The sequence below is a fragment of the Theropithecus gelada genome, chromosome 11 (assembly GCF_003255815.1).
Source record: "Theropithecus gelada isolate Dixy chromosome 11, Tgel_1.0, whole genome shotgun sequence".
Lineage (NCBI taxonomy): Eukaryota > Metazoa > Chordata > Mammalia > Primates > Cercopithecidae > Theropithecus > Theropithecus gelada.
Genome location: NC_037679.1, coordinates 78299909 through 78317600, shown reverse-complemented (window position 1 = coordinate 78317600; position 17692 = coordinate 78299909). Strand labels below are relative to the sequence as shown.

General features: G+C 46.2%; 1 protein-coding gene across 1 annotated transcript in view; it reads right to left on the bottom strand.

Annotated features, from left to right (window-relative positions):
• The window catches only part of HSPB8 (heat shock protein family B (small) member 8), a 41278-nt gene that overhangs the window by 4644 nt on the left and 18942 nt on the right, over positions 1 to 17692 (bottom strand). The window contains exon 3 of the mRNA XM_025402261.1: positions 1538 to 1602. Coding sequence (XP_025258046.1) covers positions 1542 to 1602 — 61 coding nt within the window. The 3' untranslated portion in view covers positions 1538 to 1541. The remainder of the gene's footprint in view (positions 1 to 1537; positions 1603 to 17692) is intronic.

Sequence of the window (17692 nt, the reverse complement as noted above, 5' to 3'; positions counted from 1 at the left end):
ATTTATGCTTCTTGAATACTCTTATCCAAAAATGTAGCCGAGATATTTTAATTATATTCAAGACTCTGCTTAAGATATTCAAGAATCTATTCTTCATTAGAAGGTAGTCCTAAGAAAGCTAAACAGCCCCCATGATATTTAGTGTTAGACAAATTAAGCTTAAAATGCTGCTGAGGAGGATATGTTCTCTGAATATGTTCAAGACTAATATATTAAGAAGATCATATTAATATTCATTGAATATATTCAGGAAGGCTAGTCTTCAAGAACATTTCTGGCAAATTCAGAAATTGGTGGGCTGGTGGTCTGTCTGGCTTTTGGCCAGTCTGAGGCCAGGCATCCTGCAATCACCGTGGGAGTCATGAGATGACAACCCTGTTCAAAGGCTATGCGTTGCATTTGAAGCCTCAGAGGATAAGAAAACAGTGTTGTGTCCCCAAACACCATTTTGACCCTTTGGGCACTTTCATGAGAGAAAAAGCAAAAGCAGAAGAGAAAAGGGAGAGAGGGGTTCATGTTGCCTGCCACTCACTGCCATCTCCCAAAGACACTGTGAGCATTATCCCCTTAGTCAACCCGAGGGGATGGTAATGAAAATTACCCCTTTACTAATGAGGATGCTGAGGTTTGGACAGGTGAAGTGACTTGCCTAAGATCCTCTGGTTAGTTGAAGGCAGAGTGGGGATTTGCACTCAGGCAGGGCTGGAAATTGCACTCAGGCAGGGTGACGATTTGGACTCTGACAGAGTGGAGATATGAACTCAGGCAGAGTGGAGATTTGCATTCAGGCAGAATAGAGATTTGAACTCAGGCAGACTGGAGATTTGCATTCAGGCAGGATAGAGATTTGAACTCAGGCAGACTGGAGATTTGAATTCAGGCAGAGTAGACATTTGAACTCAGGCAGAGTGGAGATTTGAACTCAGGCAAACTGGAGATTTGAATTCAGGCAGAGTAGACATTTGAACTCAGGCAGAGTGGAGAGATGAACTCAGGCCGAGTGGAGATTTGAACTCAGGCAGAGTGGAGATTTCAACCCAGGCAGAGTGTAGATTTGAACTCAGGCAGAAAGGAGATTTGTGCTAAGGCAGACTAGGGATTTGGACACAGGGAGAGTGGGAATTTGCACTCAGGCAGAGTAGAGATTTGAACTCAGGCAGAGTGAGGATTTGAACTCAGAGTGGGATTTGCATTCAGGTAGAGTAGATATTTGAACTCAGGGAGAGTGGAGATTTGAACTCAGGCAGAGTGAGGATTTGAACTCTGGCATATGAACTTCACTGAATCAATGAAAAAAGAAATGAAAGGTGAGGTGGTGCCCTGTTAGTGGGAACTGAATGGATGAGGACTCGGAGTGAGGGAGCCTGGGGAGCTCTAAGGGGATTGACAGGATTTCCAGGGGATTGACAGGATTTCCATTGGGACGTTAGAGGAACCAGGCGATGCAGAGGGAGGCAATTGTGAGTCAAAAGCACAGACCACTTTCTTTTCTCTGTGCCACATAGAAATAAACACGATAGAAATCCTGATGACCTACCTGCCTATTTACTTGTTCCCTCATCACGTGTTTGCTTAAGCTTAGATCCAGTTGTATTATGTTCCCTGAAACATTAAATAAATAAATAAATAAATATAAGCACGAAGAACTGTGGAAGAACAAGGCTGGCCACTGGTGTAGATGTTTGCACCATTTCCCTGTAGCAACTTTATAGAGGTTCCAAAGTATTCATTTCATTCTTTCTTTTGAGGAAAAAGAAACCTTTTATTTTGTTCTTTATTTTTCAATTAAGACACACTCGCTGTGTACCTTGCTGATAAATTAGAAAATATAGATAAGCTAAACTAATAAAATAAAAATCACCAACACATCTGCTCTCCCTTACTCCAAAAAAAAAATCATTGTTAATATTGGATATATTTCTTTCCAGCGCTTTCATTCTTATGCAATTTTTAAACGGGATCCTATTGTACCTGCTATTTTGTAAGCTGATCCTTTCAATGTATTGTGATCATGTAAATAAAGACCATTTCACAACTTGATGTTTACAACTGCAGATTTCTGATTGTTGGTTATTTATCTCTTGTTTTCAAAGAGGTGAGAGGTGCAGAAGTGTTTTGTGGCTGGCTGGGCCATTGGCTGTAGGGCCGGGGCTCTTTCCACAGGATATAGGAGGGCTTGGAATAACTCGGAAACTCCTGATGGAAAACATTTTGGGACTTCAAAATAACACCCCTCTATCCGTCAAGTGCCCTCCTCTGTCAAATGGGTCATTTTAAGAATTGAATGAAAGAAGCATGCTAATGCCTAGACAACATCTCCTTCTTCTCCTCCTTCACTCCATTTATCTAACACACATGTGTCCATAGACACCCAGAGTGTTCTACCAACCCCTCCCAAAGATAATAGATTTTTGATAGCTTTGATTCCCAGGACAATTATTTTTGGGCAGGGCACAGCAGAACTTGGTGGGACATTGTAACCAGGTTCCTCTGAATGGCAAGAACTTGGTTCCAAAGTTCCTGAGCTTCAACTTTCTTTATCTCCCCACAGGCTGGGCTTTTCCAGTTCCAGTTCCTTCTCTCCCACCTCCTACTGGTCTCCTTTCCCTATCCTCTGTTGTCTCCTTTTGGGAGTCTAACCAGAGAGAGGAGACTTCGAGTGGTGGTGGTTACTGCTGCTGGTGATTGTGGGAAGTTGGGGAAGTTCTTGGAAGGTAAGCTCTGACCTGGAGCTGGACCACCTCTCTTAGATATCACTCAATGTTTGGGAATCACTGTAGAGAATAGACAACCTCAAAGGAGTCATTTTCCTACGCAGCAGAGACTCAATATTTTAGCCAGTTAGTGAGATAATGTATATTTTTTTAAAATCACAATGCCCGGCACATAGTAAGCACTCAATACATGCTACTTATGATGATGATGGTTATTATTATCCTTTTAAAAGGCATGGAAAGCATCAGGCCCCTGAATCAGGGGACCTGTGGGAAGTTTAAGATGAACACAGTTCTTGGAAGGAGATCCTCTCCCCACTCCTGCCACCCATGCCCTGGAACCAGCCTCGGGCGGAGTGCATGCTGAGGAGTATTTTCATAGCCCCTCACAGCCTGAAGACATCCAGCGTGTCGCCAGGCAGATAAATGCACTCATCATCTCCCGCTGAAATTGGCACGTCCAGTGTAGAGCTTCGATGATTTATTTACCAGTGATAGTTCTGCTCTGGGGTGGAAGTGCCCTGATTTGCTGAGTGGTTCATTCATTTATCTTGGTTGACAACACAGGCCCGTGGGATCCCCATCCCAGCTCCCACCCATACCTTCTCCTTTCACACCCTGCTGCTCACACTGAGGGTGCAGGCATGAGGGTTGGTGTTGTGTTTACCTTCTCACCTACAGAAGCACCATCGAGGGTATGCGTTGGGTGGGGAGGTTCTTGGGAGTGGGCATGGAGGTGGGGGACATACATAGCATTAGAGAAACCATATTCCTATGATCATCCCTTTTCAAGATGCCATCGGAGTCAGATTGCTATGGGCTCAAATGCTGTCTCTTCTGTTTATTAGCTGTGTAGCCTCAAGTCAAAGGCCTGACCTCTCTGAGTCTCAGGTTGTGCATCATCTGTTATGAGGGAATAATACTAATACTTGTTCCCTGCTTTCTTGTGAGGGAAGATACGGAAAGCACCTGGCACCCAGTAAAGTGAACCTGACATATGTACGAAGCTCTTAATAAAAGGTGGTTATTGTTTATAGTTTCATTCTTATTATTCTCCTGGGTCCAGCACTAGTGAAGAAGGAGTTTGCTCTCAGGCTTATGAAATACCAGAGCTGGACTCAACTTATGGAAAAAGCCCGGCAGCTAGGTTGAAGCTCAGATTTCCCGACACTTACACACTGTGATGTCTGGACAAGTTACTTCACCTTCCTAAGCCTCAGTCTCCTCATCTGTAAAATGGCAATAATGAAATGAGATACATTATGGAAAGTATCTGACATCAAGCGTACTGAATGAAGATCGGTTTTCCTCCACCCTCTCTTCCTTGCATAATACCTTATGATGCATGAAGGGTGGTAACAACCATTATCTAACATGATTGCCACCCTAACACCGTCTGCTCTGGTGACAGATTGTAATCCCTAATTCACAGATACAGGGGCCAGAGAAGTGCAGCAACTCATCCCCTTTTACATTTATTCACTCAACAAATACTATACTGAGCGCCTCCTGGATATTAGCCGCTGTCTTAGGTGCTTCAGACACATAGATGAACAGAACAGGTGAAAAAATTCCTGCCCTTGTAGAACTTACATTCTAGAAGTGGAGGGAGATAATACACAATGGAAGGCATGAATGGATAAATTATAGAATATGTCAGAAAGTGGCAAGTGCTGTGGGAAAAAAACAGATCTGATAAGGGAGATCAGGAATGATAAACAAAGGGGAACGGCTGCAGTTTCAAATGGGGTATTCAGGCTGAGCCTCACTGAGGTTATATTTGAACAAATATTTGACAGAAATAAGGGGCTCAGCCATTCAGATGTCTTGAGGAAGAGCATATGCAGGATGTTCAAAGGCTCTGGGGTGGTGGGGTGCCAGGGGCATTCATGGAGCAGCAAGGAGTGGAGTGGGGATGGGAAGGAGGGAAAGTGATGAGGCTGAAGGGGTACAAAGGTAACAGGGTGTACAGGCAAGTGTGTGTGTGTGCGCGCCCACACGCACATATGTGCATGTGTGCATGTGTGTGTCCCTGTGTATGTATATGCATGTGTGTGTGTATGTGTGTGTTGGGAGAATCCTTTAGGGTTTTGTAGCCATGATAAGGACTATGGATTTTGCTGAACAGAGGAGCCTTAAGAGGCTTTGATTTGAGTCATATTTGAACTGAGTAATATTTTACCAAGGTCAATCCAGCTTTAGTGTTCAAATTGATGCAGGGTATACATCAACAGATACATGTATGCACAGAATGTCATATAGCCATACAATGTGCAATATTACCCAGTCATAAAAAAATTATGTTTCAATATATGCTATAACATGGATGAACCTTGAAAACATTAAGCTAAGTGAAAGAAGCCTGACACAAAAGAACAAATATGGTATGATTTCACTGGTATGAAGTATCTAGAGTAGGCAAATTTAGAGACAGAAAGTAGATTAGACGTTCCCAGGGGCTGGGTGCAGAGAGAAATGAGGAAGTTGTTGCTTAATGCTTACAGAGGTTTTTTTTCTTTTTCTTCTGTTTTTTTGGACGATGAAAAGTTTGGAACATAGGGGTGGTGGTTGCACAGCATTTTGAATGTAATGAATGCCACTGAATTGTTCGCTTGTGAAAATGATTTAAATGGTGTATTGCATGTTACGTATTTTACTACAATAAAAATTAAAAAAAAAAATTGGCCAGGCATGGTGGCTCACGCCTGTAATCCCAGCACTTTGGGAAGCCAAGGAGGGCAGATCACTTGAGGCCAGGAGTTCAAGACCAGCCTGACCAACATGGTGAAACCCCATCTCTACTGAAAATACAAAAAAATTAGCCGGGTGCAGTGGCGCATGGCTGTAGTCCCAGCTACTCAGGAGGCTGAGACATGAGAATCGCTTGAGCCTGTGAGGTGGAGGCTATGGTGAGTTGTGCTACTGCACTTCAGCCTGGGTGACAGAGCGAGACTCCGTCTCAGAAAAAAAAAAAAAAATGACTGTAGGGACAAGTATGGAAACAACCTTTGCTGTAACATAGACTTGGATCAAAGTGCAGGCAGGGGAGGTGGTGAGAAGTGGTTGGACACTGGATACATTTGAGAGGGAAGGATTTCCTGATGAATCATATGCAGAGTTAGTAATTCTTGGGACAAGACATAAAACGTGGGTCTCTTGAACCCTCCCCTGTACCCCAGGATGTGCAATGAGTGTTTTGTGATGACTGCAGGTCACCAGCCTCCCCGTGTTTCCAGCCTCTGTTGTCCTTGCCAGGACTGGGTTTTGGATTCCTCCGGCTCATCAGGGACACATGGTGCTAATTCCACAGAGGGGGCATTCTGGGCTGGAACCCTTGAACGTCAGCCACGGTCCTGGGCTGGCACCACCAATCCTGCCTGGGCAGCTCCTCTGTTTGTTGCATCACTCTGGTTGCCTGGGAGATGAATTCCCAGGTCATAAACCCGGATTAGGACTGGGTGGAGCAAGGTGGAGCAGATGAGCTCATGAACAACACTGTTGCTGTTTGCACCGTGGACCTTAGTAACCCACCAGAGAGAGACGGGCTCAGAACTTGCTCCTCCTGCATTCAGGCACCATGGACAGAGGAGGTCCTGGACGGACCAGCATGAGTTTTAGGCTCAGTCAGCTCTAGATTCAAACCCCAGCCCTACTTTCTAATTCCTGTGTGACCCTGAGCAGATGGCTTTCCTTTTCTGATCCTCCATTTCCTTGAATTGAGATAATACCATCCATCCACCTCTTCGACTTGTTGTAAGGGTTAAGTAATAAATGGATGACTGGGTTTTGTAAAGTGACAATTGCTGGACAACAGGAGGAATCATATGACAGAGGACAGTATTGGCAGATACAGATCAGAGAGTATGGACAGCACCTTGGTGACAGGCTGACAAGGAGAGAAGTCTAGAAGAGTTCTGGGGTTTCTGCGGGGAAGGTGTTAGTGCTGAGTCCTAACTTGGGGGAAGGAAGGGAAGGGAGCAGTTTGCAGGGAGAAATAGTGGATTCTGCTTTGGACATGTAGAGTTTCAGAATCCTGTGAGTGGAGATGTCTAGGAGCTACCTGAAGCCCCAGAGAGCTGATCTGGAAGGGACTTGGGTGTGTTAGCTTAGAGAAGGCTACGGAATGTGTGGGATACTCCCAGGAAAATGCACGGGGGCCTTAGGCGGGGACTCCACCACAACTGCATTTATGGGACGCTTCTAGGAAGATAACTTTGCAAAGGAGAGTGGGGTTGGGGGAAGCGGGGGAGAGGCAAGAGGACTTGGCCAGGGTCATGGAAGGAGTTAGTAGTTTGGCTGGTTTAGAACTCAAGTGTCACCTTACAGGTAACATGGGAGATACTATGCTGCCCAGCCTGACATCTCTCTCTCTCTCTCTTTCCCTCTCTCCCAGTGTACTTACTATAGCATAGCAGCTGGTAGTCTGTTTTTAAGTGAAAGAAACAGACTTTACCTAATTTGGGGAGAAAGGGATGTGAGACAGTTCATTTAATTGAAAAGAAAAGTTGAGCATTATTTAGATGTCAGGAAGGACAGGAATGGGGCCACTCTGGGGATCCGGAGCAAGGAAAATGGACATCTCAGGGCACTGTCTCTGGAATGAATCAGCTTCAACTGTTTCCCATCCTCAAGTCTCTCTGCAAGAGGTTCAAATTTCCATGAGAGAGACTCTGCTTGGCTTAGTTTGGGACATGTACCCACCCCTACTGAAGGTAGGTTGACGTCCTCTGATGGACATTCCCAGTGAATCTGCACAAAGCGGTGAGAAAGATGTCCCAAAGAGGTATTGAGGGACTGTGACCAGAGTAAAGAGACATAAATGCTGCCAGGCAGAAGCCACAGGTGTCTACCCACCCCTCCTTCATCCCAGGCTTGCACAGGGCTCTCTGGAGCCTTCAAAACTGGGTTAGAGGGCATTCCCTGGAGGAGGTAAGACCTGAGCATAGATGAATGTGATTGGCCAACCTGATTAATTCATCACTACCCACTTATACCTGGCAGGATCCCCAAGGAATGCAACAGAAGGTGGAACAGGGTAGCTTTAATGAGAGGGAAAAGAGGAAAAAAAGGCCTTAGCCATTTAGACTAATTAGAGACGAGGGAAGGGTGGGGGAAGGTAGGTCTGTGCTGCCAAAGTGCTTTTTATTTGCCAGCAATTGCTCTAAGTATTTTACATATCTTAATTCATTTATTCCTTTCCGCAACTCTGCAAGGTACTCTATCATCACTCCTATGCTATTGCCAAGGAGCCTGAGGCACAAAGAAGTTAAGGAATCTGCTCAGGGTCACCCAGCTAATAGATGATAGCACAGAATTCAAACTAGGGCTGTCTTGCTCTGGAGTGTGTATGGATAACCTCACACGGCTACACCACTGCCATGTTCTAGGACAGGAAATAAAATCTGCATCAGGTGATATATTAAATCAAAGATTTCCTTATGAGAATTTCTTAGATCTAACAGCTAAGTTTACTTTTCTTGTTTGAAATGCAATCCATTCTCTATGAGGAATATTAGAAAAGCACTGTTCCTAGTTTGGGCTGTTATAATAAAGCACCACAGACTGGGTGGCTTACGAACAGTAGAAATGTATTCCTCACTGTTCTGGAGGCTGGAAGTCCACGGCCAGGCTGCCAGCTTGGTCGGGTGGTGGTGAGGGCGCTCTTCAGGTTGCACACTGCCAGCCTCTCGTTGTGCCCTCACATGGCAGGAAGAAGGTGAGAGTGCTCTCTGGGGCACCCTTTATAAAGGCACTAATCTCAAATAGTAGATTTTAAAACAAAACAAATGCAAAATTATATTTTAATTTTTAAAATTTTTTTGGAAATGGAATCTCACTTTGTCATCTAGGCTGGAGTGCAGTGGCACGATCTCTGCTCACTGCAACCTCCGCCTCCCGAGTTCAAGTGATTCTCCTGCCTCAGCCTCCCGAGTAGCTGGGATTACAGGTGCCTGCCACCACGCCTGGCTAATGTTTTTCTTTTTTTTTTCTTTTTCTTTTCTTTTCTTTTCTTTTTTTTTTTTTTTGACACAGAGTCTCACTCTGTCACCCAGGCTGAAGTGCAGTGGTACGATCTCAGCTCACTGCAACCTCTGCCACCCAGGTTCAAGGGATTCTCCTGCCTCAGCCTCCTGAGTAGCTGGGATTATAATCGCCTGCCACTGCGCCCCATTAATTTTTGTATTTTTAGTAGAGACAGGGTTTCACCATCTTGGCCAGGCTGGTCTTAAACTCCTGACCTCATGATCCACCCTCCTCGACCTCCCAAAGTGCTGGGATTACAGGCGTGAGCCACCGCACCCGGCTAATTTTTGTTATTTTTAGTAGAGACGAGGTTTCACTATGTTGGCCAGGCTGGTCTCGACCTCCTGACCTTAAGTGATTTGCCCACCTCGGCCTCCCAAAGTGCTGGAATTACAGGCATCAGCCACTGTACTCAGCCAAGAAATATTGATATTTTAAAACAAAATAGAAATGCAAAGTTATATTTATTTATTTTAAATGGAATATCATACACACTGATTATTTGAGGCTGGCTCTTCCCATATGTTACTTTTGTGACAATAAATCATCTTCAGGAGCATGATATTTAGTGGCTGCATACTGTTTCAGCCATTTGTCCAACTGATGCCCTGCAATTGAACCATTTCTGACTTCCACTTATTCGTGCATATAAAAGCAGCAGACACTGCAGCCCGCATCCCCCCAGCTCCCTTTTACTGTTTCTGTATATGCCTCCCCTGGCCTCTGGGTGCTTTTGTTTCCATGAGTTTGCACCTGTGACTCTTCTGTGGAGGATTTCCCTGGGGCTACTAGAGCCATTTTAGGCACAGGGTCAAAGGGCGACTGGGAGTTTACACGCCCCATTTCCATCCCCAGGGCAGACGTTAGACAATGGGTGTTGGGTGCAGAAGCATTAAAGCCCAGCTCTCTTGCCTTAGGTTGGAACAAATTCACATCCACTCTAGGGTTTATTTATAGTGGCGCTGTCCAAAAGCATATAGCCACTTTCGAGGACAGATCACAAAAGACACATTGGGCTTCTGCCTCATTCTCTGTTGGCTCGCTTGCTCTGAGGGAGGTCAGCTGCCATATCATAAGGATTCTAACACATCCCCATGGAGAGGCCCATGTGGTAAGGAACTGAGGCCTCCAGTCAACAGCCACAAGAGTGAGCTTAAAGGCAGACCCTCCAGCCCCGGTCTAGCCTTCAGATGGCTGCAGTCCCTGCTAACATCTTGACTGCAATCTCATTTAAACCAGGCTCATCCAGCTGAGCCTCAGCTGAATTCCTGAACCTCCGAAACTGCAATCATAACTGTTTATTGTTCCCAGTCACTAAATTTTATGGTAATCTCTTATGCAACGACAGCTACCAGCTGTATCTTCCTCTTGGAGGTTCACAATGCACATCACCAGACTAAAGAGGAGTATTTAACTTTGTCTAACCTAGCACTTGCCAAACTTATTTGACTGCAGAACTCTTCCCATCTCCTTTTCTGCTGATAGAATCCACTCTAGGAACTGCTGATCTGGCACGAAATCTTGGACACAGCCAGAAAGTCTCCATTTCTATCCCTTCTGCAAAGACATTCTTTGTTCTCCAACAACTGTGTCTGTGCTGGCTTAGATCTGAGGTGTGCATGGGCCTGTGTGTGTGTATGTGTGTGTGCATGCACATGTGTGTGCATACATGCCTGCCTATTGGCAGTAAGTGCTGTCATCGTGTCTGCTGTGAATTTTGTAAGCTGTCACTGTCAGATCCAGAACAAGCTGGTGTGTCATGCAGGCACAGAAAAAAATGAAATTGTCCCATATCAGGTCACTAGGCAACGTTTCCAAGACAGCTGGTCCTTGTCATTCCTCTGCTCTCTCTGCTTCTCTCAGCTGCTGGGATGGTGATAATAACTAAGCAATTGCCCTGTTTAGTTTACAAACTCGCGATCATCCCAGCAATTCTTTGGGGGATATTAAACGTGATTATTAATTATTCCCATTTTACGGGTAAAGAAACTGAAGCTCTGAGTGAAATTTAAGGGTTTCGCTTGTTTTAAAAAACACACACTCACTAAATCCATGCATTGTCATTCCCTCTGCCAGAAACTCTTAACCCTTCTTTTCACCCTCCCTGCCCCCTGGCCTAGCTAACACACTGGTCTGGAACAAGCCTGCTATAGTTTAGAACTGGCTCATCACTTCCAGGCTATGGGATCTTGGGCACATTTCTGGATCATGATGCTACCTTCCAGGGTTGACCACAGATTAAATAAGTGTGAAGAGCATAGACAGTGCCTTGCAGCTAATAACATTCAGTAACATTATTATTAATACTCCCCTTCAGATTTCAACTGGACATCATTTCTTCCATTTCTTCCTAGAAGCCCCCAGTAACTACTGCATCCAGGCCGGGTGCAGGCAGAGACCCATGTGGGTGTTCCCCAAGGCCCAGTGCTATAGCTGCCACATAGTAGGCCAGTGTGTGTGTGTGTGTGTGCGCGTGTGTGTGTGTTCGTGTGGTATTCAAAATCTTTGACGGGTAGGACACGGCACTGATCTTTCAGAACAGCCACTGGTCCAAAGGCCTCCTGCTGAAGAGATATTAACACTTCAGCTGTTGATTCTTAGAGGGGGTTGGAGGTGATGGGGGCTGTGGCTATATTTGAAATTGTAGCCAGATGTGGTGGCTCATGCCTGTAATCCCAGCACTTTGGGAGGAGGTGGGTGGATCACCTGAGGTCAGGAGTTTGAGACCAGCCTGACCAATATGATGAAACCCTGTCTCTACTAAAAATACAAAAATTTGCCAGGTTTAGGGGTGGACATCTGTAGTCCCTGTTACTCAGCAGGCTGAGGCAGGAGAATTGCTTGAACCTCGGAGGCAGAGGTTGCAGTGAGCCGTGATCGCACCACTGTACTCCAGTCTGGGCAACAGAGTGAGATTGTCTCAAAAAAATAGGAAAAAATGAAATTGTAGGTATTATCATTATCATTATTTAGGTGTGGACAAGAGAAAAGGAGATTGCCATTGAAAACATAGCTTGTTATACTCAAAGATTCTAAGAAGTGGGGGCATCCCACGCCACGGGGAGCCACAAAGGGAAACTCCAGGGTCCCTCAGGAGGCAGAGGCAGTAAGAAGAAAATGTGAGCAAGAGTCTTTATTATGGCTTCTGCGAGAAGGAAAGGGTGAAGCAGGGCATGCAGGTTTTGAATTGGCTCGTGTGAATAACGGCAGCAGGCTCTGGGACATAGGGGCTGTTCTCTAGTTCTCTGGTTCCCGGCCCTGGGTGATTAGGGCAGGTGGAGAGTGACTCAGGGCTGAAAAGCACAATAAAGAAGGTGGTTGGGGTCTGAGCTCTGGAGGGTTTGGTTTGCATATGAAAAATGTGCTCCTCTCCCAGAGAGTCCTTTTCTATTTCCAGAAATTGGCTGGCCCTGGGACAGGCAGTCCCTCCAGGGTTAGCCAGGATCCAAATGCCAAAGCATCAGAATAAGAAAACATGCTTAATATAGGCTAGGATCCTGGGAGTCCTGAGAGGCTCAGGCAGTGCTATTCACCAAGCGGTAATGAGGTATTTCATTATTTGAACACTGGCATACTGTACCTGGGCATACCAGTTGAATTTACTGCCAAGCACAAGTGCTCAGTAAATATACATTGAATTGCTGAGTTGGGTAGTGAGACTTGGAGTCTTTCTTGCCCCACCCTCCAAATCCAAGTCATCCTTAGAGAACGGCAATGGCAATGCCCTTCCACATGGTTGCCCTCCCTTCTTCCCAAGGGTAACCCACACCTGCTTATACCTGGGAGGCCTTCCAGCTATGGGACAGGTGGGTTTGCTCAGCCAGCTTTCAGCAACCTGAGAGCTGGGCCCACAGCAGGCCTTGAGACTCCCACTGCTTCTAACAACTCCTGGGCCCAGGACATGGGGGGGGGGGGGGGGACCTCCTGGAAGCCCCACATCCTGCCAGTTCCAGATGTTGGCTCATTTAAGAAGACAGTATTGATTTTCACATTATGATGCACTACCCGTGAGGCACTGAAGGGAGGGGTTGGAGGAGAATCCAGCCACTGATTCCCGGAATTTATTTTGAGACACATTAATTTGTTTCTTCCCTTCAAGGTCAAATCAAGTCATCTCCATACATCACCATTGGCAGCCAGCTGGCTAGAAGGCAGTTGGGAGGGGGTGGAGGTGTGCTGCGGATAAAGCTCCCTCAGAGCTGGGTCAAGGCAGGGGGCTGCAAGAAGGTTCCGAGCATCTCCTCTCCCAGTATCATCAAAGTGAGAGCTCAGGAACAATACTTCTCTGTCATTTGATTAGAGATCTCCGGGGAAGGGTCAAGTCATCTATTTTGATGCCAAGTCTTGTGTCTTTGAGCTTGAACCTCTCAGAATGGAAATGAGTCAGGTTTCTGGGTTTTGAAATCATGCCTTTAGCCTAATTTCCCAGGGTGGCCCACACTCACCATTTATTCATTCATCCATCCATTTAATAAATATTCATTGTCTCTAATATGCCGAGCATTAAATTTAGCATAAAAGACAGTAGTGGACAAGATGGACAAATAAAATGCCTACTCTTTTGGAGTTTCCGTTCCAGGGTGTATCTATGTAAGCGATATGTGTTGAGGGTAGCTTACATTTTAATAGGCACGTGTGCTTCCAACCAAGCAAGCACAATTCTCAGAAGTGCTTTGGTGGAAATAAAGCAGTGTGATCTATTTAATAGTCAGTGACTGGAGGTGGTGATTGTGAGGCCTCTCACAATATTGTAAGACTTGAGCAAGCAAGGGTAGGGTTGGGGAGGGAAGATCTGGGGAAATTAGGGTAGGAAGAAGGCAGCCAAAGAGCTGGGGGCCAAGTGTTCACAACCAAAGAAAAGGAAAATGCAGAGGCCCTGGGGTGAGAAGGACCACGGTGTCTGAGGAACAGAAAGATGGCCAAGAGGTGAAGCTGGAGACGGACAGGGGCCAGATCACGGGGATTTGAAGGCAGTAGGATGGAGTTTGGATTTCATTTGTTCAATCAATCCATTCATCTACGCATCTGGCAAGTGTGAAATGCTTCCTCTGCACCAGGCACTGTGTTATGAGTTAGGGATACTGCAAAGAAGCACCAATGTGTGTTCTCTGTCTGTGCTCTACCAGGGGAACTGTCAGGGTATCTGGAAAAAATCATGCTCTTTTGAGATATTTAAATAAAAATGACTTATACCCCTATCAAGTACCCTCTCCAAGAGCCTCTCAGGAGACCAATCTTGTGGTTCCATCTCCAAGTTCCTGCCCATGAAGAATTCTCTCCATTTACCTTGCTCGGGACTATCCTTGACCTTGATCCATCCTCATCCTCCAAGATCACTCATACAAAGCACCTGTGGGTGTGTGAGACTTCCCTAAAAGTTGTACTGGCATATGAGTTTTATATTACAATGCAAAGAATTTAAAATTAAATATTGTGCACCATATTTTAGGTTCTGATTCTCCCCACCACCTGGCCTTCCTCACTGATCACCTCTCACTGAAACTGGCTTTGCAAAATTATAACTGAGGAAATTGTGACAGTGAAAGAAATCAGACCTAACCGACTCTATCTTGCTTCTAACCCTTAAGTTGCCCTTGTCCATTCCTGGGTGTAGGCCGAACTAACTTTGGGAAGGAATTCAGTTCATGGTTTGACGCTGAAACAAAATTGACAACAGCCCTTTCCTGAAAAGACCCCTTCTTGCCTGGGGACCAGTCTGCCTTTGTAGGACTCACAAAGTAGCTACAAGATGAGAAATTACAGTTTAGGATCATGCAGGCTCTGGTTCCCAGAGTCTGACCCTCCCCAGATTGCTCCTGGGGGTAACGTCACTACTGTAAAACCTAAAATCAGTGCTTGAGATATTTTGCATACATTGCCCTGGATGGATCAGCTGACACCACCCAGATAATCTGGCCCAACCAGTTCTGCCATCTCACCCAGGAACAGAAGACATTAAGAAAACCTCTGCCGGCCGGGTGCGGTGGCTCACGCCTGTAATCCCAGCACTTTGGGAGGCCGAGGTGGGTGGATCACGAGGTCAGGAATTCAAGACCAGCCTGGTCAACATGATGAAACCCCGTCTCTACTAAAAATACAAAAATTAGCTTGGCGCAGTGGCAGGCGCCTGTAATCCCAGCTACTCAGGAGGCTGAGGCAGAAGAATCACTTGAACCTATGGGGTGCAGTGAGCCGGCACTCCAGCCTGGGTCACAGAGAGAGGGTCCTTCTGAAAAAAAGAAAGAAAGAGAGAAAGAGAGGAAGGAAGGAAGGAAGGAAGTAGGGAGGGAGAGAGGGAGGGAGGGAAGAAAATCTCACTTTGACGCCCTGTGATTCCATTTCCAACCTGACCAATCAGTACTCCCCACTTCCCAAGTCCCTACCCACCAAACTATCTTTAAAAACTCTGATCCTCGAATGCTCAGGGACTGATTTGAGTAATAATAAAACTCTGGTCTCCTGCACAGCCAGCGCTGCGTGAATTACTCTTTCACTATTGCAATTCCCCTGTCTTGATAAATCAGCTCTGTCTAGGCAGCAGGCAAGGTGAACCCATTGGGCGGTTACATCACGACAGTCCAGCCATCCCACACGTTGCCAGGCCCCCTTGCTTTAGAGACCCTGCTCACTTGCTTGAGCGGATCTGTGTGGTTCTCCATACCCTTGGCTCGGAACCCTCTCATGGATGGGCTTCTACTCTACCTGCTTGGGGTCTCACCATTCAGTGGCTTAGAACTAGAGAACGTGGAAATGACAATCTTACTTTCCTCCTCTCACCAGGCTCTTGAAGTGGGAAGAAACAGTATCTTACACTCAGCCCAGTGCCTTGCACATGGTAGGTGTTCAGTAAATATTTGCTGAACAAATATCAGATGGGTAAGGATTTTCCCCTAGGCTTGAAATGATTCCTCCTCCCTTCCTTGAAGGCAGAGTAGCTAGAATCAGTTTTGATTTTTCTTATTGTTATTATTATTTATCTACTACACAAATACCTAGGCTGTTACAATATGATGTGTTGTGTTGGGATGAGGGTAAGTGAGAGGGGGCTCTGGCCGGCCTGGTAGGAGGCCCAGCAGGGGCCCCAAAGAATTACCCAATGAAGAAGGTGGGACAGTAATCTTTGGAAGAGAGAGAGTAGTGTATTCAAAGTCCTGATAGCAAGAAAGGGCGTGTCTGGTTGCAAGTTAGGTGGGGCAGGAGGGAGAGAGTGGGGGTTTGGGCTGTAGTGGGAAAAGGTCACTCAGGGACAGATCCAGCAGCCTAATAAGTCTTGCGGAGAAGTCTGCACTCAATCCTGTAAGCAATGGGTAACATCAAAGGATTTTAAAAGGAACATGCCTTTTGCTTTGGCTCATGTATTTTCTTCTGTCTGTGAGGCACCTCCCTACCCCAAACCCTGCTTTCTCAAATCCTATAACTGTGCCTGAGCCTCAAGCCTGCCATGAGTGAACTCTGCTCTAAGAAGACACCCCTGATTGCCCTGCGCTCTGCAAAGCCCCAGTCTGAAACACCTGTCTTCTCACCTCTCCCATAATTTGGATGGACTCACTTAAGCCATATATTTGCTTTGTTAGGAGAAAGTCAGAACAGAGTAATAGTGAAGAGTGAAGGTCCTGAAGTCAGGCTGCCTGGGCCCGTTGCTTGCCGGGTATATGATTTGGGACAGGGCACTTTTGCTTATCTGAAAAATGGAGATAGACACCGGACCTACCTCAGCTGGGCACAGTGGCTCACGCCTGTAATCCCAGCACTTCAGCAGGCTGAGATGGGCAGGTCACTTGAGGTCGGGAGCTCGAGACCAGGCTGGCGAACATGGTGAAACTCCATCTCTACTAAAAATACAAAAATTAGCCAGGCGTGGTGGCGGGCACCTGTAATTCCAGCTATTGGGGAGGCTGAGGCACAAGAATCACTTGAACCTGGGAGGTGGAGGTTGCAGTGAGCTAAGATCTCGCCACTGCCCTCCAGCAGCCTGGGTGACAGAGTGAGGCTCTGTGAGAGAAAAAAAAAAAAAAAGAAAAGGAAAGAAAATTGGGCCTACCTCATATGATTGTAGTGCAATTAAATGTATTAAATATACATAAAGCACGCAGCATGGTGTCTGGCACAAATCAAAGATTCAGTGAGGGCCATTCTTTTATTTGCCTGTCTCTGTTACTGAATGATGAGCTCTTTGCAGGCTGGGATTGCGACTCATGGTTTGCTATGCCCTTGGCCCCTAGCACAGGTCCCAGCAGAGTGGGTGTTCAGTCACTGATTCTGCTGTCTTTTGGGGTTTGGATGTGCCCTTGAGAAAAAACCCTGCAGCTCCTTATTAACTCTTCCATAAGAAAACATATAGGTTCGAGTTTTGCTGTCACCATGTGACTTACCCAAGCTACTTCTCTCTTGGCCTCAGGCTTCTTCATTGCAAAAATAACAACATCTGCTTCCTAGGGTGACTGGCTTTTTTCCCTCAGGACTGGAATGTGGATGTGGAGCTGTAGTGACTGCAGCTACCTGTGGCCCCAGTGAGAGGACATGGGGGCACGGAGGGCCGGGAGCATGGGAAGTGGGGGCAAGAGGGAGAGTGGGAATGAAGCCAGCACTGCAGGGCCACGTCAGATGGAGGGAAACAGTTCTGCTGATATCTTTAGTACCCTGAATCCAGCTGTAGTAGCAAGCAGTTCTTATCCTAGACTTCTCAGCTACATGCAGCAATAAAAACCCCTTTTGGCTTAAATTAGTTTGAGTTGGGTCTCTTGGCACTTACCAGGAGCCCTTCTTCCTTCCACCCTACACTCAGGGATCTGTGTTCCTGGCAGCGTCAAAACTCGTGGCAGCCACAACACTGTTAATTGCCCTCAGAACTGCTAGGCCTCTTTCCTCCTTCCTAACAGAACCTTGGTTTGTTCAGGCAGCAGTGTTCCTGGCCTGAGAAGATGTTGATCCAAGCCTGTCATGATCATCCTTTT